The sequence below is a fragment of the Balaenoptera physalus genome, assembly GCF_965194825.1.
Source record: "Balaenoptera physalus genome assembly, chromosome: 3".
Classification (NCBI taxonomy): Eukaryota; Metazoa; Chordata; class Mammalia; order Artiodactyla; family Balaenopteridae; genus Balaenoptera; species Balaenoptera physalus.
The window spans coordinates 28,352,220-28,370,828 of NC_138890.1; the positions used below are offsets into that span (position 1 = coordinate 28,352,220).

At 51.3% G+C, this 18,609-nt stretch overlaps 1 protein-coding gene across 1 annotated transcript in view; it reads right to left on the minus strand.

Moving 5' to 3' along the window:
- Positions 1–64: 64 nt before the first annotated feature.
- DOCK2 (dedicator of cytokinesis 2) overlaps positions 65–18,609 on the minus strand; it is a 425,439-nt gene continuing 406,894 nt past the window's right edge. The window contains exons 47-54 of the mRNA XM_082456398.1: positions 16,246–16,383; positions 14,249–14,376; positions 13,180–13,345; positions 12,024–12,144; positions 10,541–10,683; positions 4,395–9,726; positions 1,081–4,198; positions 65–335 (exon numbers count right to left, since the gene is read on the minus strand). Coding sequence (XP_082312524.1) covers positions 9,664–9,726; positions 10,541–10,683; positions 12,024–12,144; positions 13,180–13,345; positions 14,249–14,376; positions 16,246–16,383 — 759 coding nt within the window. The 3' untranslated portion in view covers positions 65–335; positions 1,081–4,198; positions 4,395–9,663. The remainder of the gene's footprint in view (positions 336–1,080; positions 4,199–4,394; positions 9,727–10,540; positions 10,684–12,023; positions 12,145–13,179; positions 13,346–14,248; positions 14,377–16,245; positions 16,384–18,609) is intronic.

The following is an 18,609-nucleotide window of genomic DNA, read 5'->3' on the forward strand; positions in this document are numbered from 1 at the left end:
CTTTCCTTCCTTCTCTCTATGCACTGAGCTGTTTGTGACTCCCTCCTTACAGTCTCTCTGTCTCTCCCTGAGCTTGTTTCCAGATCTTTCTACCTCTTGTCTCCTCTCACTCACGTCCTCACTACCTCTGCTTCTCTCCCTCTTCCTTTCACTCTTGGTCTCTCTCTCTCTGTCTCACGTCATCTCTGTGTCTCTTCCCCAGCCCCTCTGTCTCCCTCTTCTTCCTCACCCTGACACCTCACCCAGATTGGAGGGGACACTTTATGAGAAGCCATGTTTTGGGGTCTTTTGAAGTGAAGACATGTCTTCTGGAGTTTCCAGGAGAGAAGCTGGTCCTGGAAAATCAGAAAAGCACCTCTGGTCAGTTTCAAAAGGACAGCCAGTTATAGGCGATCTCCCTATACACACACACACAAATGCGCGCGCACGCGCGCATGCACACACACACATACACACACACACACTACAGGCAGGCAGAGAAAGGCCTGGGGATTCTCCCAAAGGGGCAGTGGAGCTCCTAAAAATAACAACAAAAGGCAGAGGATGTGAATGGGACTCCCGGGGAAAATGAGAGAGAACTTGTACCCTCCAGGTTTCTTTCCTGCCGCAGGGACAAAGCGGGCTCTGGTTCCTTATCTGATCACAGCCCCTTCATGTTTCAGCTTGCAGAGTCCCCCAGGGGCCCAGGAGCTGAGGCCAGGAGCAGAGCCCACCACAGCCCATTCTCCTCATCCCATCTCGGCCCCAGGCTCCAGAAGCAGGTGCCCCAGCCCAGTCCGGCTTCTCTCTGCCTGTGGCTGGTCCGTCCCCTCCCTGGGCTCCGTTCTCCATCTGTGGGCTTGGAGATGACTTATCCCAGCCACCCCTCCATCCCAGGGCAGGCCCTCAGCTTGCGGAGCGGGTGGGTCCCCTTTCTCAGAGGTCAGGCAGCTGCCCCTGAGCAGGTTTTAGCAGCAGCTGGAGACTTCTCTTCGGGATCAGCAGATTGGAGAAAAGTTTGAGCCAGCCTCTCTGGTCACCACCTCCCTCTGGCCCTCCTGCCTCTACTTCCTTCTTCCTCCCCATTCAACTTCCTCTCACCTCCTCCAGACCTCATGTGTCTTCAAGGCCGAAGAAGGAGGTTGCTTTCTGTCCCAGCTGGAGGAGGTGCTTCCCAGGAATCCTTCCCTGCTTGTGTCTCTGTTCTCCTCCACGTCAGGTACACGTGGAAAACCTAAATGCCATCAAATGGATCTCATTAACAGCGTCTTGGTGCCCAGAGGATGGGTTCGGGCACCCCGGTGGGAGGTGTCCTCCCAGGCCCTGAGGAACCCCCTGTCCTCACCATAGAACAAGCGAATGAAAGGTGGCTCAGAAGGGGCATGATTGCCCGGGTGAGGCTTGGGGTCAGCACCCTTTGCACTTTCTTTCCAAAAAGCAAAGTGAAAGAGGCTGCATTTTCATTTAGAGTTTTTCTACCAGGCCTGATTTGCTGAGGGCAGGGCCCTGACTTTTCAAAGGACAGTCACACTGGAGCTCACCAGTACAGATCCAAAGCCTGACAATGAACCTGGCAATGTCAGTTCTGATCGTTTATCCTGCAGAATTAAACAGAGCAAAAATTAGCTACAGGGGTATCCACCATAGCATTATTTATAGCTGTAACAAACTGTAACTCACCTGAATGTCCAACCATAGGGGGTTGGTTAAAAAAAAAAAAGTATCATTCAAACGATGAAATATTACGCAGCTATGTAAAATAGATTGTAGAATATTTAGTGATATGAAAAAATATTATGTTCTAATAATATTTGAAGAAACAGGCTGCAAAATAGTATGATTTTTTTTTGGTAAAAATACATATTCACACATGTATGTGAACTATGTAAATATAAATATAAAACTGTCGATTATTATTTCAAGATAGGGAGTTAGATGTTATTTTGTTGTTGCTTTCTGTAGCTTCTGATTTAAATGATTAGAGAAAGGCAAGCACACATGTGATTTGCTTTGGGGGTTAAATATAAAAGGCCAGCAAGAGGCACTGTAGAAGAGATACAGCAGACACAGGCCCTGAGATCAGGAGGACCTGGGTTCAAAGCCCAGCTTTGCCGCTGAACAACTGTGCAAGCTTGACGAGTGATTTAACTTTTCTTGGCCTCAGTTTTTTCGGGTGAAAATGGAAATGATGCTATGAATTCTGTGGATGCTGTGAGCATTCAATGACATAATCAATGTAAGTCATTTAACACGGTGGTTAGAGACACCCTCAAATTTTACTTACTATATAGAAGAGTCAGTATGCATTTGATACGTACAGTTCATCACTGAGTTTGCTACCTTTCCAGTTAATTGTTTTTTTCAGCAGCATGTGGGCAGGGGGATGGTATGGCAGGTGGGGACTTACAATGAAGGAACAAAGGAAGGAATACTTAGTGCAGACACCAACTGTACAGCTGGACCCTGCCATCTGCAGGTGAGGGTCAGCGGGGTCCCGAGTTACATGACAAGTTCACGGCCGGGCTGGGTTTGGACCCCGTCTCCCAACCCCTTGTTCCGCCCTTTGCCTATTGCCGGGGTCTCCTTCCTTAGAGGTGTTTTTGAGGAATACTCACCTAACCCTCCCATCGCACCTGGGCCCTGGTTCCTTCCCCTGGAGATCAGAGAGAGTCCAGCCTGTCAGGAGGCCTTGCCCACACAGAGGCTCTGGCGCAGGAGTCCAGTGGCCGGGGATCCCAGCCTCTCATGCCCTCCCCACACCTCGCAACTGGGCCAGGCCTTCACGCCAGGGGCACCCAACTCATCCCCAGAGTCCTCGTTCCTGATTTCAGGAGCTCTGCTGCAGCCCTTGGGGTGGGTAACAGGAGCTGCCTGTCCTACCCCCAGGGGAGGTTTGGGGGCCATATCCCGGAAGGCCCCCTGATCCGTCCCAGGGCCTCTGGGAAAAGAGTCAAGTGTCTCTATAAACTAGGGTCCTTTTAGAGATGAAATTATTTTAGCCTTTTTTGAGATTTCCCAGAGGTGGAAATCCAAGCCTGAGAAGGGATGGCCTGCCCAGCTTCAGGGGAAACAATAAAAGGTTGGACAGGTGGGGCCTGAGCCAGCCAGAGATGCGGGGCAGCGGTTTGCATATTGCAGTCCAGAGGGAGGACTTCTTGAATGAGAAAAGACCATATATTCTGAGCCCCAGATTAAGATGTTTGGGACAAGGCAATAGAACATGAAAAACATGCACTCTGGGGCTGGGTGGAGCTGGGTTCAAACTTTTCCTTTGCTGTTTGGTAGCTGTAGGATCTTGGCCATGTTTCTTGACCTCACAAAGCCTCAGTTTGCTTATCTCTTAAATGGAGCTGCAAATAGAACCTGTCTCGTGTGCATTTTGCATGAAAAATGATGCGATATATATCAGGTGTAGAGCCCAGGATGTGGCAGACACTGCTGAGGAGGAGGAGGGTGATTGTTGAATGCCTGGGTACCAGAGGCCGGATATTGACAGGGAGGCTTGGGCAGGAGGCCCAGCATCTATCCTCCTCCACACAGTGTTTTTGCTCTCACCCTGGGACAATCTCACCAGCTGGGGGCAATGCCGGGGGAGAAGGGAAGGCTTTGCCACTCTTCTGGAGCATGTGCCCAGCAGTCGGCCATAGGCACTGGAGCCCATATGGCTCTAGGAGCCCACACGGGCTCAAGGCCTGCAGAAAGGGTGAATGTGCACAGGCCCCACCCCCCTGGGGCCACCACCTCTGATCTTGACTTTCATGGGTTGGAGGACTGTGTGAAGAAACAAGCCGAGGAGGATGAATAACCAGAGGCCACGGAGGCAGGTGGGGTCCGAACTGGCTGCTGCTGCATCACAGGGCAGGGCAGGGAGCAGGAAGCTCAAGCTCTGGAGCCAAACTTCCGGGTCTCAGTCCTGCCTCTACTCCTGGGTAAGGTAATACCTCAGATAGCAATCAACTGTCCTGGGCCTCAGTTTCCTCATCTGTAAAATGGGGAAAGGCAACTCCCTCCCAGTGTTGCTCTGAGGACTGAGTCCCAGGCACGCACGTAGCACGTGCTCCGTGAATGTGAGCGCTTGTCAGGGGTTGGGAGCCTGAGGGCAAGGGGAGAGGCCTCTGGGGAGAGGTCCACCAGCTGGGGCTACACGTCCCCAAGCTTGTGCACTTACCTGCCTTCCCTGGATTCCCCTTTTGTAGGCTTGGCTCCTCGGGCTCTGTTCCTTAGTACACATGAAACACAACAGCTCCAGAGTTTCAAGGTTTCTGGAAGCCTAACAGGGTGAGGATTGGCTGGGATGGGGAATGGGGGGATCTGGGACTAGTTGGCTTCTAGCCTAAACTATCTGTGCCACAGTTTCCTTATCTGTAAAATGGTGACAAGAGATCGGTTCTCTGCGAATGGCAATGAGCTGTTACCTCGGCCTCCTGTCCTGCCAGGGTAGCAGTGTTCACCAGCGCTGTCTCAGTGTACTCTGGGGGCTTGCCATGGGGCTGGCTTCTCTGTCCCCAAGTGCGGGCTTCTAGGAGTCTGGCCCAGGCTTTAACCAGGCTGGAGCTGATCCTGGTCCCCCCTCTGCCGCTTCGGTTTCTGGGTGATTTTGAGGCTGGAGAAACATAGGCCAACACTGCTCTCTGGTGGCCAACTCTTTAAAGGCAGGGAGCAGAGTGCAGAGACTGGGTGACACCTCTGGTCAATGGCCCAGGGTTTCTGAGCCCCTTTAATAAAGAGAAGGGTTCCCAGGACCAGCAGCAGCTTCAAGGAGGAAACCTGCCCCCTGGAGAAAAACACCTTAACGCCGCTGTGATGGAAATAGTGGGAACTGGGTTGGCAATGGGGCAAAATGCCTTAGAAGGCAGCCAAGGGGGACAGTGGGACTGGTCTGGATTCAAATCTGGCTCCTCCAGTTATATTTTCTGAGTGCCTTGCTGTTGTTTAATCTCTGAACCTCTGTTTGCGCATATGGAAAATGAGGTTAACCAGGGTCACCTCCCTCAAAGGACTGTTGCAAGAACTGAATGAGACAATACAGGAAATGCCTCTGAATCGATGCTTGGCAATAGCTCATTCCTTCACTTATTCAGAAAATGCTAATCGAGTCTCTCCACGGCAGTAGTTCTGGGCATGTGTGTGTGCAGGACACTGTCAGAGTCACAGTGTTGAGGCTCACACCCCTTCTCATTTTGCCATCTTTGTGCAGTGCCTGTAGTTTTGATTCACTTATAATTTTTTAATCGGTTCTCACATTTCTTTTCCTTTGTTGTTTTTTTTTTTACTTAATGAATTTAAAGATAAATTCCGTACGAGTTCTGGGAGTGGATCATCAGTATCAGTATCATTTGCCATAAATAAAATAGGGAGAATGAGCATTTATTTAGAGCTTACACCATGCTGGGCACAGCCTGAATCCTTGTTATCTCATCCAGTCCTCACAGCAATTATAGGAGGTACTATAATTATCACCATTTTATAGATGAGGAAACTGAGGCAGCACCGGCCTGAGCCTGCTCACTCTTTGCTAGGATGTGAGATCAGCCAAGTGTTAGAGAGGTGATGAAACACACCAGCCAAGGACTTTCTCCTTGGAGAAGGCAAAAGCACTGAAGAGAATTGAAAAGGGAGCGATTTTTCTCATCATGTGTGTGACAGACAGAATAATGACCCCTCCCCAAGAAGTTCACTTCCAAATCCCCAGAATCTGTGAATTTGTCATCTTCCAAGGTAAAAGGGACTTTGCAGAAGTGATTAAGTAAAGACCAGATAGAGTGATTATCCTGCATTATCCAGGTGGGCGCAGTGTAATCAGAATGGTCCTTCTAAGAAGGAGACAGGGGAGATTTAATAGCAGAAGGGGAGACGTAAAAATGGAAGCAGAGATTGGAGCGACGTGGCCACAAGCCAGGGAATGCTGAATGCCTTGCCACCTTTAGAAGCTGGAAGAGGCAAGGAAACGGTCCAGTGGAATCTCCAGAAGGAACCAGCCATGCTGTCATCTTGATTGTCACCCCAAAGACTAATTTAGGACTTCTGACCTCAAGAACAGTAGCAGATAAGTTTGTGTTGTTTTAAGCCACTAAGCTTGTGATAATTTGTGACACTAGCAATAGGAAGCTAATGTAATTGGAGTCCATGTTTTGTGAAGCTGTGACCGTGTCCACTGAAGACCCCTCCTATACCACCAGTGGCCTTTGTGCTGCACCTAGAGAAACAGCCCGCTCAACAAGGAGTTCCCCTCCCTCTCTGTCCCTCCCCCTCCCGCCCCTTCTCCTGTCTCTGGGTAAAGAACACTGGTTAGAGGCAGTCGCTCTAGCCGGGCTTGGTCACTTATTCCTTTTTTCACTCTGGGACTTGGTGGGCTGTGTTGGCCCCTCTGGGCCTCAGTTTCCTCATCCAGCAAATGGGAAGCAAAGCTGTGTGGATTTCAAGGTCCTGCCCAGCGGGTCTCATATATAGGATCCACCTACGGAACTGATCAAAATCACTCTCCCTGGCCTTTGCCCCAGAGATTCTGACTTGTGAGGCCCAGGTGGGGCTGGGCATAGTGCTTTTAGGGAGCCCCAGTGCACACCCAGCTTAGAGAGCAAGTGATCTGGGGATCCAGGCTGTGTCCCCAAAGTTATCCCTTGGAAACATGCTGCTCAACAGCCTGCTCCTCGGACCCCAAAGCATAAAGTCCCTGCTCTGCCATTTCCAAGCTGTGTGACCCAGGACAAGTGCCTGTGCCTCTCTGGACCTGTTTCCTCACTGTAAATTGGAACTAATAATTGTCTATGCTTCAGAGGGTGGTTGTGAGGATTCAACAGTTACTAAAGTGCAAATTGCCAGGAGCAGTGGCTGGCACATAGTAGGTACTCATGTGTGTTGCCCACCATGGCATTCAAGACCCTGCACACACCTGTCTGACCTGTCCCGTCCCATGCACCCCACCCCTTCTCTGGGCCTCCGCCTCGGGTTGTGGCCACGTGAGCTTCTCACAATTGCTCAGCACGTGCCTGCCTTTCCTCCTCTCCACCTGGACGACTCTGACTCACCTTCCCATCCTGCCGGGGAAGCCTTCCTCCCTTGCTGGGTCCCTCCGTACCTGGCACACTTTGCTTCACTGTGGGACCCGCAGCACCTTGAGGGCAGGGATGGTGCTTTCTCCAGGGCTTTGGACAGTTCTCATCACATTCGTGAGGGAGGAGAACGGGCTGTGAGCTCTCCTCTTTACTGTGGTTTGTACTGTAGAAATTGGGGCCGCAGTGGTGACTGCCCCATGTGTCCCTGTAAATCAGAAATGAGTTGATGCTTCTATGCCTGGCCCAGGGATCACCTGCTCTTACCCCTGTGTCTCACGGTCAGGGTCACTATGATTACCCAGGGCCCAGCTGGGTGGATCTTCATGTGACCTGCCCTAACGGCAAATCCTACGATCCCTGGAAACCACACCTACTCATTTGTAAATGTGGTCATTTAACGCTGAAATTCAGGCAGCCACTGTTTATGAGGACCTAATATTTTCCCAAGTGTTCACTGATTTAAACATTTAGATTTTTTTTAATAACATTTAACACCAAATATGTTATTTGTGTTTAATTTTAAACTCCTTTTAAGATCTGTGTGCATTTTGGGAGTCTGCCAATGGGACATATCTTTCATAAAATCTACTTCCTTTCCCCCCAGTTTTATAAATAGTCAAAAATAACTGCATCCAACTCTCTTAAGAATTTTCTCATTGGAGTCATTAAGAGTTAAATCTAAGAAAAACAATATGGTTAATTGTGCTTATTATTATAAGAGTTTGGGTTAGTAGCCCTGATTATTATAAGGGTTATTTATTATAAACTTCTCAGTAAATAGAAGACATTAATATTTTATAAATAGCTATGGAAGTCTTTTGCATGGTACTTGCTCTGCGGGTTTGGTGAATATCAACTCTTGCCTTTTCTGTGCTCTGTCCTGACTCCTTTTGGGCAGGAGAAACCCACCCTAACCTCGCTGCCCTACCCCCTTCACAGGGGACGATTCCTTTACCCCCAACGCCTCTGTTCCTCACCTGACCCACTCTTTCTTCCAGAGTCCACCTCTGGCAAAATCCTATGATGAGAAAAGTTAGCCTTGGGGCTGGTCCTTGCCTCTCCCGATACCCTCGTTATCACACCCTGAAACGTCTCTCATTCTGGGCCTCACCGCTCCAAAGATCTTCCTCTAAGCAGTATTTAAACTTCACCCATGGGACTTCCCTGACAGTCTAGAGGTTAAGACTTTGCCTTCCAATGCAGGGTGTGCGGGTTCAATCCCTGGTCGGGGAGCTAAGATTCCCACATGCCTTGGGGCCAAAAAAAAGAAAAAAAAAAAAAACCCGAAACATAAAACAGAAGCAATATTGTAACAAATTCAATAAAAAGACTTTAAAAATGGTCCACATCAAAAAAAAAATCTTTAAAATAAATAAATAAACAAATACATAAATTTCACCCACCGCTCACAGCACCAGCCGTGAAGCCATGAAGATGCCCTGGTGGGTCCAGCTCCTCAGCTCCCTGGGGACACTCCTTTGCACACGTGCACTTCCTTGCCCCTCTGGAAAGTGAACTCAGCCAGGTTCCGAGCCTCTGGGCGCTGTCTCCTCACCTTAGAGCATCCATGATGCAGCCAAATCCCCAACTACCACCGAAACAGAACTCACTGGACTGTTGAGGAGAGAGTGGAAGCTGGACCGGGCAACAGGGCTGGGGCTTGGTGAGGGGCCGTGGTGGCTACACGAAGAGACTGGGGTGGACAAAAGCGACAGACGGCCCGTGCGTGAAGGCATGCAAGAGGCAGCACAGAGTTAAAGCCAAGTTTCCTGTCCAGCTGCCAGTTTGATCCCAGCCTTTCCATGTATCACGTGTATGATCTTAGCTCACGTCGTGCCTCTGTGCCTCGCTGTCTTCATCTGGGAAATAATGTCAAGTACGAAACTGTTAACCCAAAATAAAATAAACGAATATTTAAACGAACTGAAGTCGCAGAGAAGATTCTTGGGGGTGGCACGAACAAGGTGGGCGGATTTGCACTGGGATGGGCTGGAGCCAGGTTTCTTAACATCACTGGAGGCCCTGGGCCTGCCTGCCCTCCCGACCATCCCCAGGAGCAACCTGCCCAGTCCTGGGCCTTAGGGATTCAGCTGATGGAATTATGCAATGAGGCTTGCTTGAGTCACGGAATCGTTTTTATTGTCAGTAAGAAATAGCAACACTTTGGAGATGATCAGCTAGAAAAAAGATGGGTTGGCTGTATTAAAAAATGTAAAGTACAAAACTGTTAACCAAAAATAAAATAAAAGAATATTTAAAAGCTTTTCTGTTCAGCTTAGAAAATGACACAAAAATATAGCTCCTTATACCTAAGAAACTGGGCTATAAAAAGGTATGCCCAGGATGCTGGGGAGAGCATACGGGGAGAAGGCATTCTTGATGGAGCCTCGTGGGGCTAAGAATCCAGATGGGGCATCGTCACCCAGCACCCGGGTCACTGGCCCTGGTGATACTGGGTCTGTCACCGCTGACAGTTCTGGGGCCTAGATCAGCCCATTCCCTCTGCCTGAGTGCAGGCAGCCGATGGACGGTCTCCCCACTCTCTGAGGCATCAATGTCCCACTGTGTGTCTCCTCTTCTGGAAACTCCCATCCTTGTCTCCTTAGGTGCAGCCCTGGTCAGCAGCATCTCACAGGTCGGCGGACAGTAAGTCGGAGGTCTGCTTGCCTTCTTCGGCAGGTTTGCCAGCCAGCTGCGTGGGAGAAGAGGATAAAGAGACACAACCCAAAATGGGGTTCTCATGAGCACCAAAGCAGGGCTTCCTGTCCCACTCACAAGGGCCGCTGAGCTGACCCCTCCCAGAACCCAGTGAGCCTGAGCTGCCGTGACTTTGATTGATGTGACCAGAAAGGCCGTGCCATGCAGTGGTTAGAACACAGGCTTTGCTGTTTCGTGGAACCGTGTGAACTTGGGCAAGTCGCTTACCTAACTCTGTGAGCCTGATAAAATCCTCACAGTGGAAGGTCAAATGGGATCATGTTTGGAAAGGGCTTAGCATGGTGCCTGACTCACTGCGCGCTCATGGTGAACTTGCAGTTCTTACGGCAGCGGAGTCCTGCTTTAATAGCACCCTGAGGATCAAGGTGTCGGTGGTACCTTCATCTTGAGCAAAGACTGACAAGTAACAGTAGGAGATGGGACTTGAGAAGTCAGGGCTTGGAAACAAAACTTTTAAATAGTAGGATGCTGTGATATAAGCTGAATAGGAAAGTTCTTCCAAAAGAATTAAAAAGCACTTTTAGCTGGCCAGGCGCAGCAAGGGACAGCTATGGTTTCTCAGGTCCCAGGGGCCCTGCACACCGTCTGGCACATTCCTGCAGCCCAGCTGGGGTCCATCCTGCTCAGGGCAGCCACCTGGGGGCCAAGAGGAGAACTGCACTCTGGGCATTTCTGGCCACGGTCCCCACCCTAGGGGGCCCCGCCCATACCTCCCTGGGGGGCGCACACGTGCACGCGCCCATTTCCTCCTCTCTCCGCCCCCCTCCTCGCACTGTCTGGGCGCTCACCATCGTCTTGAAGAACTGATTTACTTTCTTCCGCTTGAGCGTCTTCTTGTCGCCTTCTGACAGAGGGAGGAAGGTCTGGCTGAGGCGGGGGGATGAGCTGGCCTCTTCCGTCCCGGGCATGCCGGCCACCGAGAGCGTGAGGGCTGCGGGAGAGCCGAGAGCCGCCGTGAGCGGTGGGCGGAGAGAGGGTGACTTCGGGGGGCACATGGGAGACGCGCGGGGGACAGAGATAGAAGCCAGGGAGAACAGGCGGGGGGCCAGGCAGGAGGCGGGAGGCCCGAGTGCTGCCGTGCTGGGACTGTCGAGCCTGTCCGTCCACTGCGCTGAGGCCTGCCCAGCCCCGCACACGGCAGCCTGCAGCGTGGCCCGACCGAGGCCTCGTCCAAGGGCTTCTGGGCTGGAAACACGGGTCCATGGTGGGGGAAGGCCCTGGCCACTGGGTCCCTGACGTCCTCAGGGAACAGGGCCTTTTGCCCAGGTCGGGGAGATCGTGTGGGCTCACTCTTGTCTTCCAACACGGAGAACCCAGAGGTCCCGGGAGGAGAGCATCTCCAACCAAGGTGCCATCTGGTGATTATGGCCCCCAGCTCAGAGTCACACAGATGACTCTGACCCTCGGTTTTGACTTTGGGTACCTGGGGGTAAGAGCACAGACCTCAAGGGCGTTGTGAGGCCTGCTGCGAGGACAAGAGTGAAACGGCCGCAAGGGGGTGTCCTGCCTGGGGAGGCTGGGCAGTGGGGTACAGTTCCAGGGGCCTCCACTACTTAGTGGCTGGGACAGTCAGGAGATTGACATTCTCAGTGCCTCAGTTTCCTCATCCATACAATGGGGCTGGTCACATGATCTACTTCATAGGTTTGCGCTGAGGCTTAAATGAAACGACGAAGGAGGAACATTTATCACCAAGCACAGAGTGGCCGACACCAGAGACTTGCCACGTGCCAGATGGAGCGCTCTTGGGCAGGCTACATCCCCAGTTAGAGCCCCAGGTCCCCCTCTGTGAATTAGCAAAGGTCATCTGTAAGCTGCAGACCTCCTCACCGGACAATGAATGAGTGATGGGGGAAATGGAAGTATCTGTGCATCCAACACTCTGCAACTGTAAGATGTGGCAGCAATTTCTGTAAGTCCCGGAAATAGCCTTCCAGGCCCCAGAGGGAAACACGGGCTGAGAGATTTACCAGGGGCAGACTTCCGATCCCTGGGAGGGCCTGGCTAACTGAGAACCCAGGACCACCTGGTGGGACATACCACATTCCCAGTGGATCCTGAGCTCCAGAGTGACAGCAGGCCTCCACCCCAGCCCTGGTAGGGCCACAGAAGTGGGTGGGTGTGGGGAGACCTCAGAGGACAGGGGGGCTGTGAGCAGAGCCTCTTACCCCCATGGTGCTTAGCTCACTTTGCTGTGTAGATATGGTTCCCACCCTCCTCCACCCCCAGACACCTCTACACCCCCCGTGCTGGTGGTGGCAGGGTGCGTACCTGGGATGGTGGGCATGGACTGGCTGGCGAAACTCATCTGAGAGAGGATGGACGCCCTGGGGGCGACGGCCACATGCTCCGAAAGGTTGGTGTCACTCATGAACTCGTGCTTCCTGGAAAGCTGGATGAATATATCATGCCCACATGTGCATACAGAGACACACAGACACACACACACACACCACAGAGGCTTAGCCTGAGGCAGTTCTAGGCCCTGAAAAGTCAGCGATAAGGGTTTGTCATGGCTTCTATGGACCCAGGCCCAAGTTCATTTATTCTGTTTTGCGTCACTCTATGCCAGCGTGCCATGCATGGTTGCACAGGTTGTATACTATACAACTCTGCTGTGTGTATGTGGGGTGGGGCGGGGGGGGGGCATTCATTTAGACTATGGTGTGAATGACGCCCCCTAGAATTGTGAAACACAGTCTTTGTTTCCAGCCTTCTCCCCCTGGCAAGAATAGCCTCTGAGGCCTACTGGGAAGTTTGTGGGGGATTCTTTCGTCGCTGGAAGGCATCTCAGCTGGGCCCTTGCCCTTTCATCCGGCAGCCCTCCCTTCCCAGGAGAGTAAATCCCTCTCCCCCTTCCAGGCTCCCAGAATGCTTTCAACAAACCTCTCTTTCAGGGGGAAGCTGGGGTTGAACCCAGGGCTGTCTGGTACCAAGTCTCATATTAAATAGTTATTAGTTTATAAGACAATAACTCTTAAAGTCAGGGCAGTGAGAATTTCATCTCTGCATCCCCAGCTGGGCTCCCAGTCCACTGGAAGAGCTTAGCAGAGTCTGAGATGTCAGTGGTTAGAATGGCCCTGGGGTGGGGATAGAGGGCCGAGGTGGAAACACCTGGCCCAGCTCTGGGAGGGCGGCTCTCCTGCTCAGTGGTGGACCAGGCAGCTTCTCCCCAGCCTCAGAGTCCTGTGCGATGGTAGAAAGGACACAGGGACAGCCTGGGTCATATCCCACTCTGTCACATCCAGGCTGCAGGGGTGCCAGCAAGCACTTCACCTCCCTGCCCCTCAGATGCCACCTCGGTAACCCCACTTCACTGTGAGAGTGAGGCTTGAGTGGCCCACGTCTCGGGGCCCCAGGCGGTGCACCGGGCATGCAGTGGAGATCTGCCGATGGTGTCAGAGAAGATCCTGCCTTGGCCCCTCACCCGCTTCAGGTCTGCTGTGGGCTTCTCGTCCGCAAACACCACACTGCTCCTCTTACTCCTCTTCTTGGACCTCCGCAGCTTGACCTCTGGCAGAGTGCTCCCTGGGAAGATCGGCTCCTCTTGTTCCACTTTTGGAGTCTTGGGAGGTGCTAATTCCAGGTCGAAGCTGAATGGCAAGAGCGACAGCAGTAAAAACTGCAGTTAGAGCTTCAGTGGAACTGTCTTGCAGGGACCCAGGCTGACTGAGCTGTCACCACGGGGTCGGGGGGTAGATCAGCTCACCTAGCAGAGTTTGGGGAGCCACTTGCTTAATTTGCAAACACTCAAAATACAGGGTAAAATAACATTGAAGGCGGTGAGCCAGAAGACTGGTGATAGGAAGAGAAAACTGGTTAAAAATATGGATCTGCATTCAAATCTATACCACTTTCTAGCCGAATGACTTTGGGCAAGTCACTCAACCTCTCTGAGCCACGATTTCCTTTTCAGCAAACGGGGATGTTTGCAGCAACCTCGCAGAGTAGCCAAGAGATGAGGTCAAGGACCCCTTAGCACATTCTCCCAGAGAGAGTTCTCCATCACAGGATCTGCTATTACATTAGTTGAGTTGGGCCGGGTTGCACAGATGGCTCCAAGAAAGTGGAAGGCGAGAGGCTTTTCTTGGCCGAGGAGGGGAACCCCGACAGAGGTACAGGTAGGTACAGGAGGAGGAGCTCTGGGATGGGGAGCTGGTGGGGACGGGAGCCCTGGCAGAGGCAAGAAGATGAGGAGCTCAGGCTGGCTGATGGAGGTGGCTGGACGGGGAGCCTGTGGGCTGTGCAGTGTCCTGCTGGGTCCTCAGGAAAAGCCACCACACCTCTCTGGGCCTCGACTGACCCCCTAACAACGGCACTAAGCCGCACAGGGTAGTTGTGAGGGTTTTAATGAGGTGCCAGGTGGGGAAGGGCTTTCAAACAGAAGGGCACAGAGATGCAGAAGGACGGCCAAGGGCAGAAGGGCAAGAAGCGAGGCTTTGCTGAGGGCTAGGCTGGGGCAGGGGTACGGGGGGCTGCCTGGGGTGGGGACTGACCTCTCGGAGGTGACTTTGCTGGGCGTGCTGCAGTCAGAGTTCATGGAAGCCATGGAGATGATGGACATCTGCCTGTAGGAGCGCAGCATGGACCGGGGCCGGCCCACTCGCCTGTCCTCGAAGTCGGGCTGCGGGCGGGGAGGAGGGGGTGGTTAGCAGCCAGGTCTGATGTCAAGGCAGGGAGTGGGATGGGGTGACGTGGCCTCCACATTACTGCTGCCTTCCTCCTTCACCTGCGTAGGGCAGAGCAAAAACTTCCTGGCTGGCTGAGGCTACGCGCAGCTGTTTAATAAAGAATTTGTCAGGCCTTTATTCCTGGTTCCTGGGAGATGATGTCTAAATCCTTGCCATTTCCCCACTGGTAGGAGTGTCTTTATTTTTCATGGTGGCCCCTTTACACTGATGGGAAGACTCAGGATGGGGGCTGGCCAGAAAGACCAACCTTGTGATTACAGGGCTGGGACTCTGGGCCAGATAATATCAGCTCAGCCTCTGGGGAGGAAGGGGGACTGCAGATTGATGTCAATCCCGTGGCCAGTGATTCATTCAATCATGCCTATAAACCCCAATAAAAACTCCAGACACTTCGGCTAAGGTGAGCTTTCCTGGCTGGTAATCACACATGGATGTGCCAGTAGGACAGATACAGTGACATGTCCTGAGGACACAGAAGCTGTGTGTTTGGGACCCTCCCAGACCTCACCCTATGCTTCTCTTCATTTGGCTGGTCCTGATTTGTTTCCTTGATAATAAAACTGTAATCAGAAGTACAGTCATCCTTCAGTATCTATGACCTCCAAGAGTACCAAAATCCAGGGATGCTCAAGTCTCTTACATAAGATGGCATAGTATTTGCATGTAGCCTATGCATATCCTCCAGTATAATTTAAATCCTCTCTAGATTACTTATAATACCTAATACAATGTAAACGTTATGTAAATAGTTGTAACTATAATGTAAATGTGAGGTAAATAGTTGCCAGCACAGCAAATTCAAGTTTTGCTTTTTGGAACTTTCTCGATTTTTTTCCCCAAGTATTTCTGATCCTCCGTTGATTGAATCTGCGAATAGGGAACTCATGGATATGGAGGGAGGGCCGACTCCTTGAGTTCTGTGAAATTATCAGACCTGAAGGGGTGGTGGGAATCTCCAAATTTGTAACCAGTTGGTCAGAGGTGCAGGTGGCCTGGGAGCCCTGGTGTCCGAAGTGAGGGGAGTCTTGTGGAGGACTTTGCCCTTAACCTATGCAATGTCACCTAACTCTGGGTGGTTACCATCAGAACTGCATTGGGGTGTCACACAGGGAGTGCTGGAAGAGGCGACCTGTCTCATGGAAAAACTGTTGTGCCAGAAGATAAGAGACCTGAGTTCACCTCCATGCTTTCCAGTAACTCACTTCTCGTCTCTGGGCCTCAGTTTTCCCATCTGTAAAATCAGAGGGCTGGGCCAGATGGCCTCTGAAGGACCAAGCAGCCTTGACGTTTTATGATGCTACTTTCTGGGGAAGAGGATAAAGAAGAAGTCTCGTGACCACCAGGCTGATGGCCTTTTGAGGACACGGAGCTTATTAGTGGCCCAAAGCGCTGGCTTTGGAGGCCATCAGAGCCGGGGCAGTGACCTGCACTCACTTGTTACATAGCCTCTGGCAAGTCACTTACACCTAGGAACCTCCAGAAGAGACACAAGGGGTTAAAAATCACTCCCAGGCTTGTTGTGAAGACGAAATGACCTAAGTGCTTAAGATTAGACTGGCACATAACAGGTGCTTCATCAACACTGCTTTTATTATTAGCACGGTCCCTTGAGTGCTGAGGCCTCAATTTGTAACTGGCATTTATCTGGGGTGACTTTTGAGGGACCAAGTTTCCAGAAAGCTTCCCTGGATTGGCCCTGGCACTGCTGGCTCTCAGGTCCTTCTCCTCAAGGGCCGGTTCCTTGGCTCCAATCTCATCATCCTCCCTGCCCCACCCCTCCCGGCCACAGGGACCAGCAGTACCATCTCTCTGACACCGTACTCCTTCTCCACCTTCACTTTCAGGTTCTTGAAACATTCCTCCATCCGGTCGTGGAAGGGCCGCAGGTTTTCTGACACCCTTTTCTCATGGATCTTAATCCCAGCTCCCAGGAAGGGGATCTGGAGAGAAAGGTGGTAAATGATGAGCCAAAGGTTGGCCAGCTGGCCCCATGGAGGTGGTGGAAGCAAGTCTGCCTGCTGAGAATTTGTTGAGGGCTTTAGGGTCTTGGAAACCTTCAGGTGGGGTCACCAACCCTGAGAAATGGGAAAGCTGCATCCTTGGGGTTTGCTCTGAAAACAAGACCTCTAGGAGGAAGACCTCCGGCTGCCCTTGCCCCACAGGAGGTCTGGACGCCCCCCACCCCCATTAGAAGCCACGTGTTAGGGAGAGTCTGCACCTTACAGAATCTACTGAGGGACAGAGTGTGAGACCAGAGGAGAGGACTCTCTGCTGCTTTGACTTAAAGCCTTGCCCGAGAAGTTCTTGGCAATGCAAAAGGGAAAGTATGATTGTCAAGAGGCTGGGAGACAGGAGAAGGGAAGGGTTGAACAGAAAAGGAGGAGTGGGCACAGCCTGGTCTCACAACACAGGAGATCCAGTGATACCACCTCACGTGGTTGCTGAAGAAAGATACCCAGATGTTGACATCGTGGAGTTAACCAGCCAATAGGGAGTTTTTAAAAAGTGATGTAAAAAAGCCTTGGGAAGATGAGAGGGGAAGAGATCATTGACGTGAGACAGTTAAGCTCTTATTTATCAACAGAGGGGGTCAATAAACACTGGCTAAATGGTAGATACAATGACAGTAGCCAAGCCACAGTGGCTACGACGAGCAGGAACGGCTGAGAAAGTTCGTGGTGTGGCCTCAGGGAAACACACTGAGGGCTGCAAAGAGTAGAATATAGATCATTTGGAGGAAAAACATGTTTCCATGATGGTGACATAAAGACATTTCTGCCTCCTTCTCTTGGAGGGCTCCCCAAAATGACAAAGTGGAGGAGAAACTGAAATTCCGTGAGACTAGGAGACATCTATGAACTTGGCCCACAGTACATCGGGTAGAAGGTGGATGGTAACTGACCTTCCAGGGCAGAGGAGGAGTTGGTGGTAAGAGGCCAATCTGCCTCTGGGAAGCCAGGAGGGGCTCAGGGATTAGAGGCACCAGGTATCCCAGAAAAGCTAGAGTGAGTTGAGAGGCTGAAAACAGAGGGATGGGTTGAAATTCTGTGACAGGAGCAGTTAGACGGCCAGGTCCCTACTGCTTGACCTGGTAGCCAAGTGTTATATTTTCCCATTTCCCCAAGAAGCAGGAGCTTATCCTCTAGAACAATGAGAACAAACAGCTATGGGGGCTGAGGGGTACCAGGCACAACAGAGGGCAGGGATGAGGAGCCAAACAGGAAATGGGGGTTGAGGGAGAGTCTGCAACTAACAGACAGTGAGACCTTCACTTTCCAGTCCCCAGATTGCCAGCAGTGCAGCAGCCAGGGGTACCTTCCTATGCAATAGCTTGAAGGGTCTGTCCTGGAGAAAGTGAATGGCGCGTGTTATACGGACGTTTGTGGATCGCTCAGTTACCATACGTAATGCCATCCAGGTGACAATACCTTCTCTCATGTGCACAGAAATTCATTCAGCTTTTTTAGTGCCCCACTCTTTACTATGAACAGACTGCCAAGGATCACCAGGCACTGAAGGAAATTCTCCAGTGTGGACGACAGAGATCAGAACCAACAGGTAGGAAAAAAGGCAAAAAGGGAGGGAGGGAGGGAGGGAGGGAGGGAGTAAGGGAGAGAGGAAGAAAAGAATGAATGGACTAACGTGGAAGAAACAGAGCATGAAGAGAGCTTAAGAAAACTTTATTTTTTAAAAAATAACTAATATATAGAAAAAGAAAAAAATTTCTATCCATGAAACAAGACAAAGATTTTATTTAAAAAAGAAAGGAATGGGACTTCCCTGGTGGTGCAGTGGTTAAGAATCGCCTGCCAATGCAGAGGACATGGGTTTGAGCCCTGGTCCAGGAAGATCCTACATGCCACGGAGCAACTAAGCCCATGCGCCACAACTACTGAGCTTGCGAGCCACAACTACTGAAGCTCGAGTGCCTAGAGCCCGCGTTCTGCAACAAGAGAAGCCACCGCAATGAGAGAGTAGACCCCGCTCACCGCAACTAGAGAAAGCCCGTGTGCAGCAATGAAGACCCAACACAGGCAAAAATAAATAAATAAATTTATAAAAAAAAGAGAAGGGAATGATAATGGAAATACTACATATCAAAACTAATGAGATATAAAGTTTTTAATGGAGATAAATGTATAGCTTTAGTTTTACATGTTAGAAAA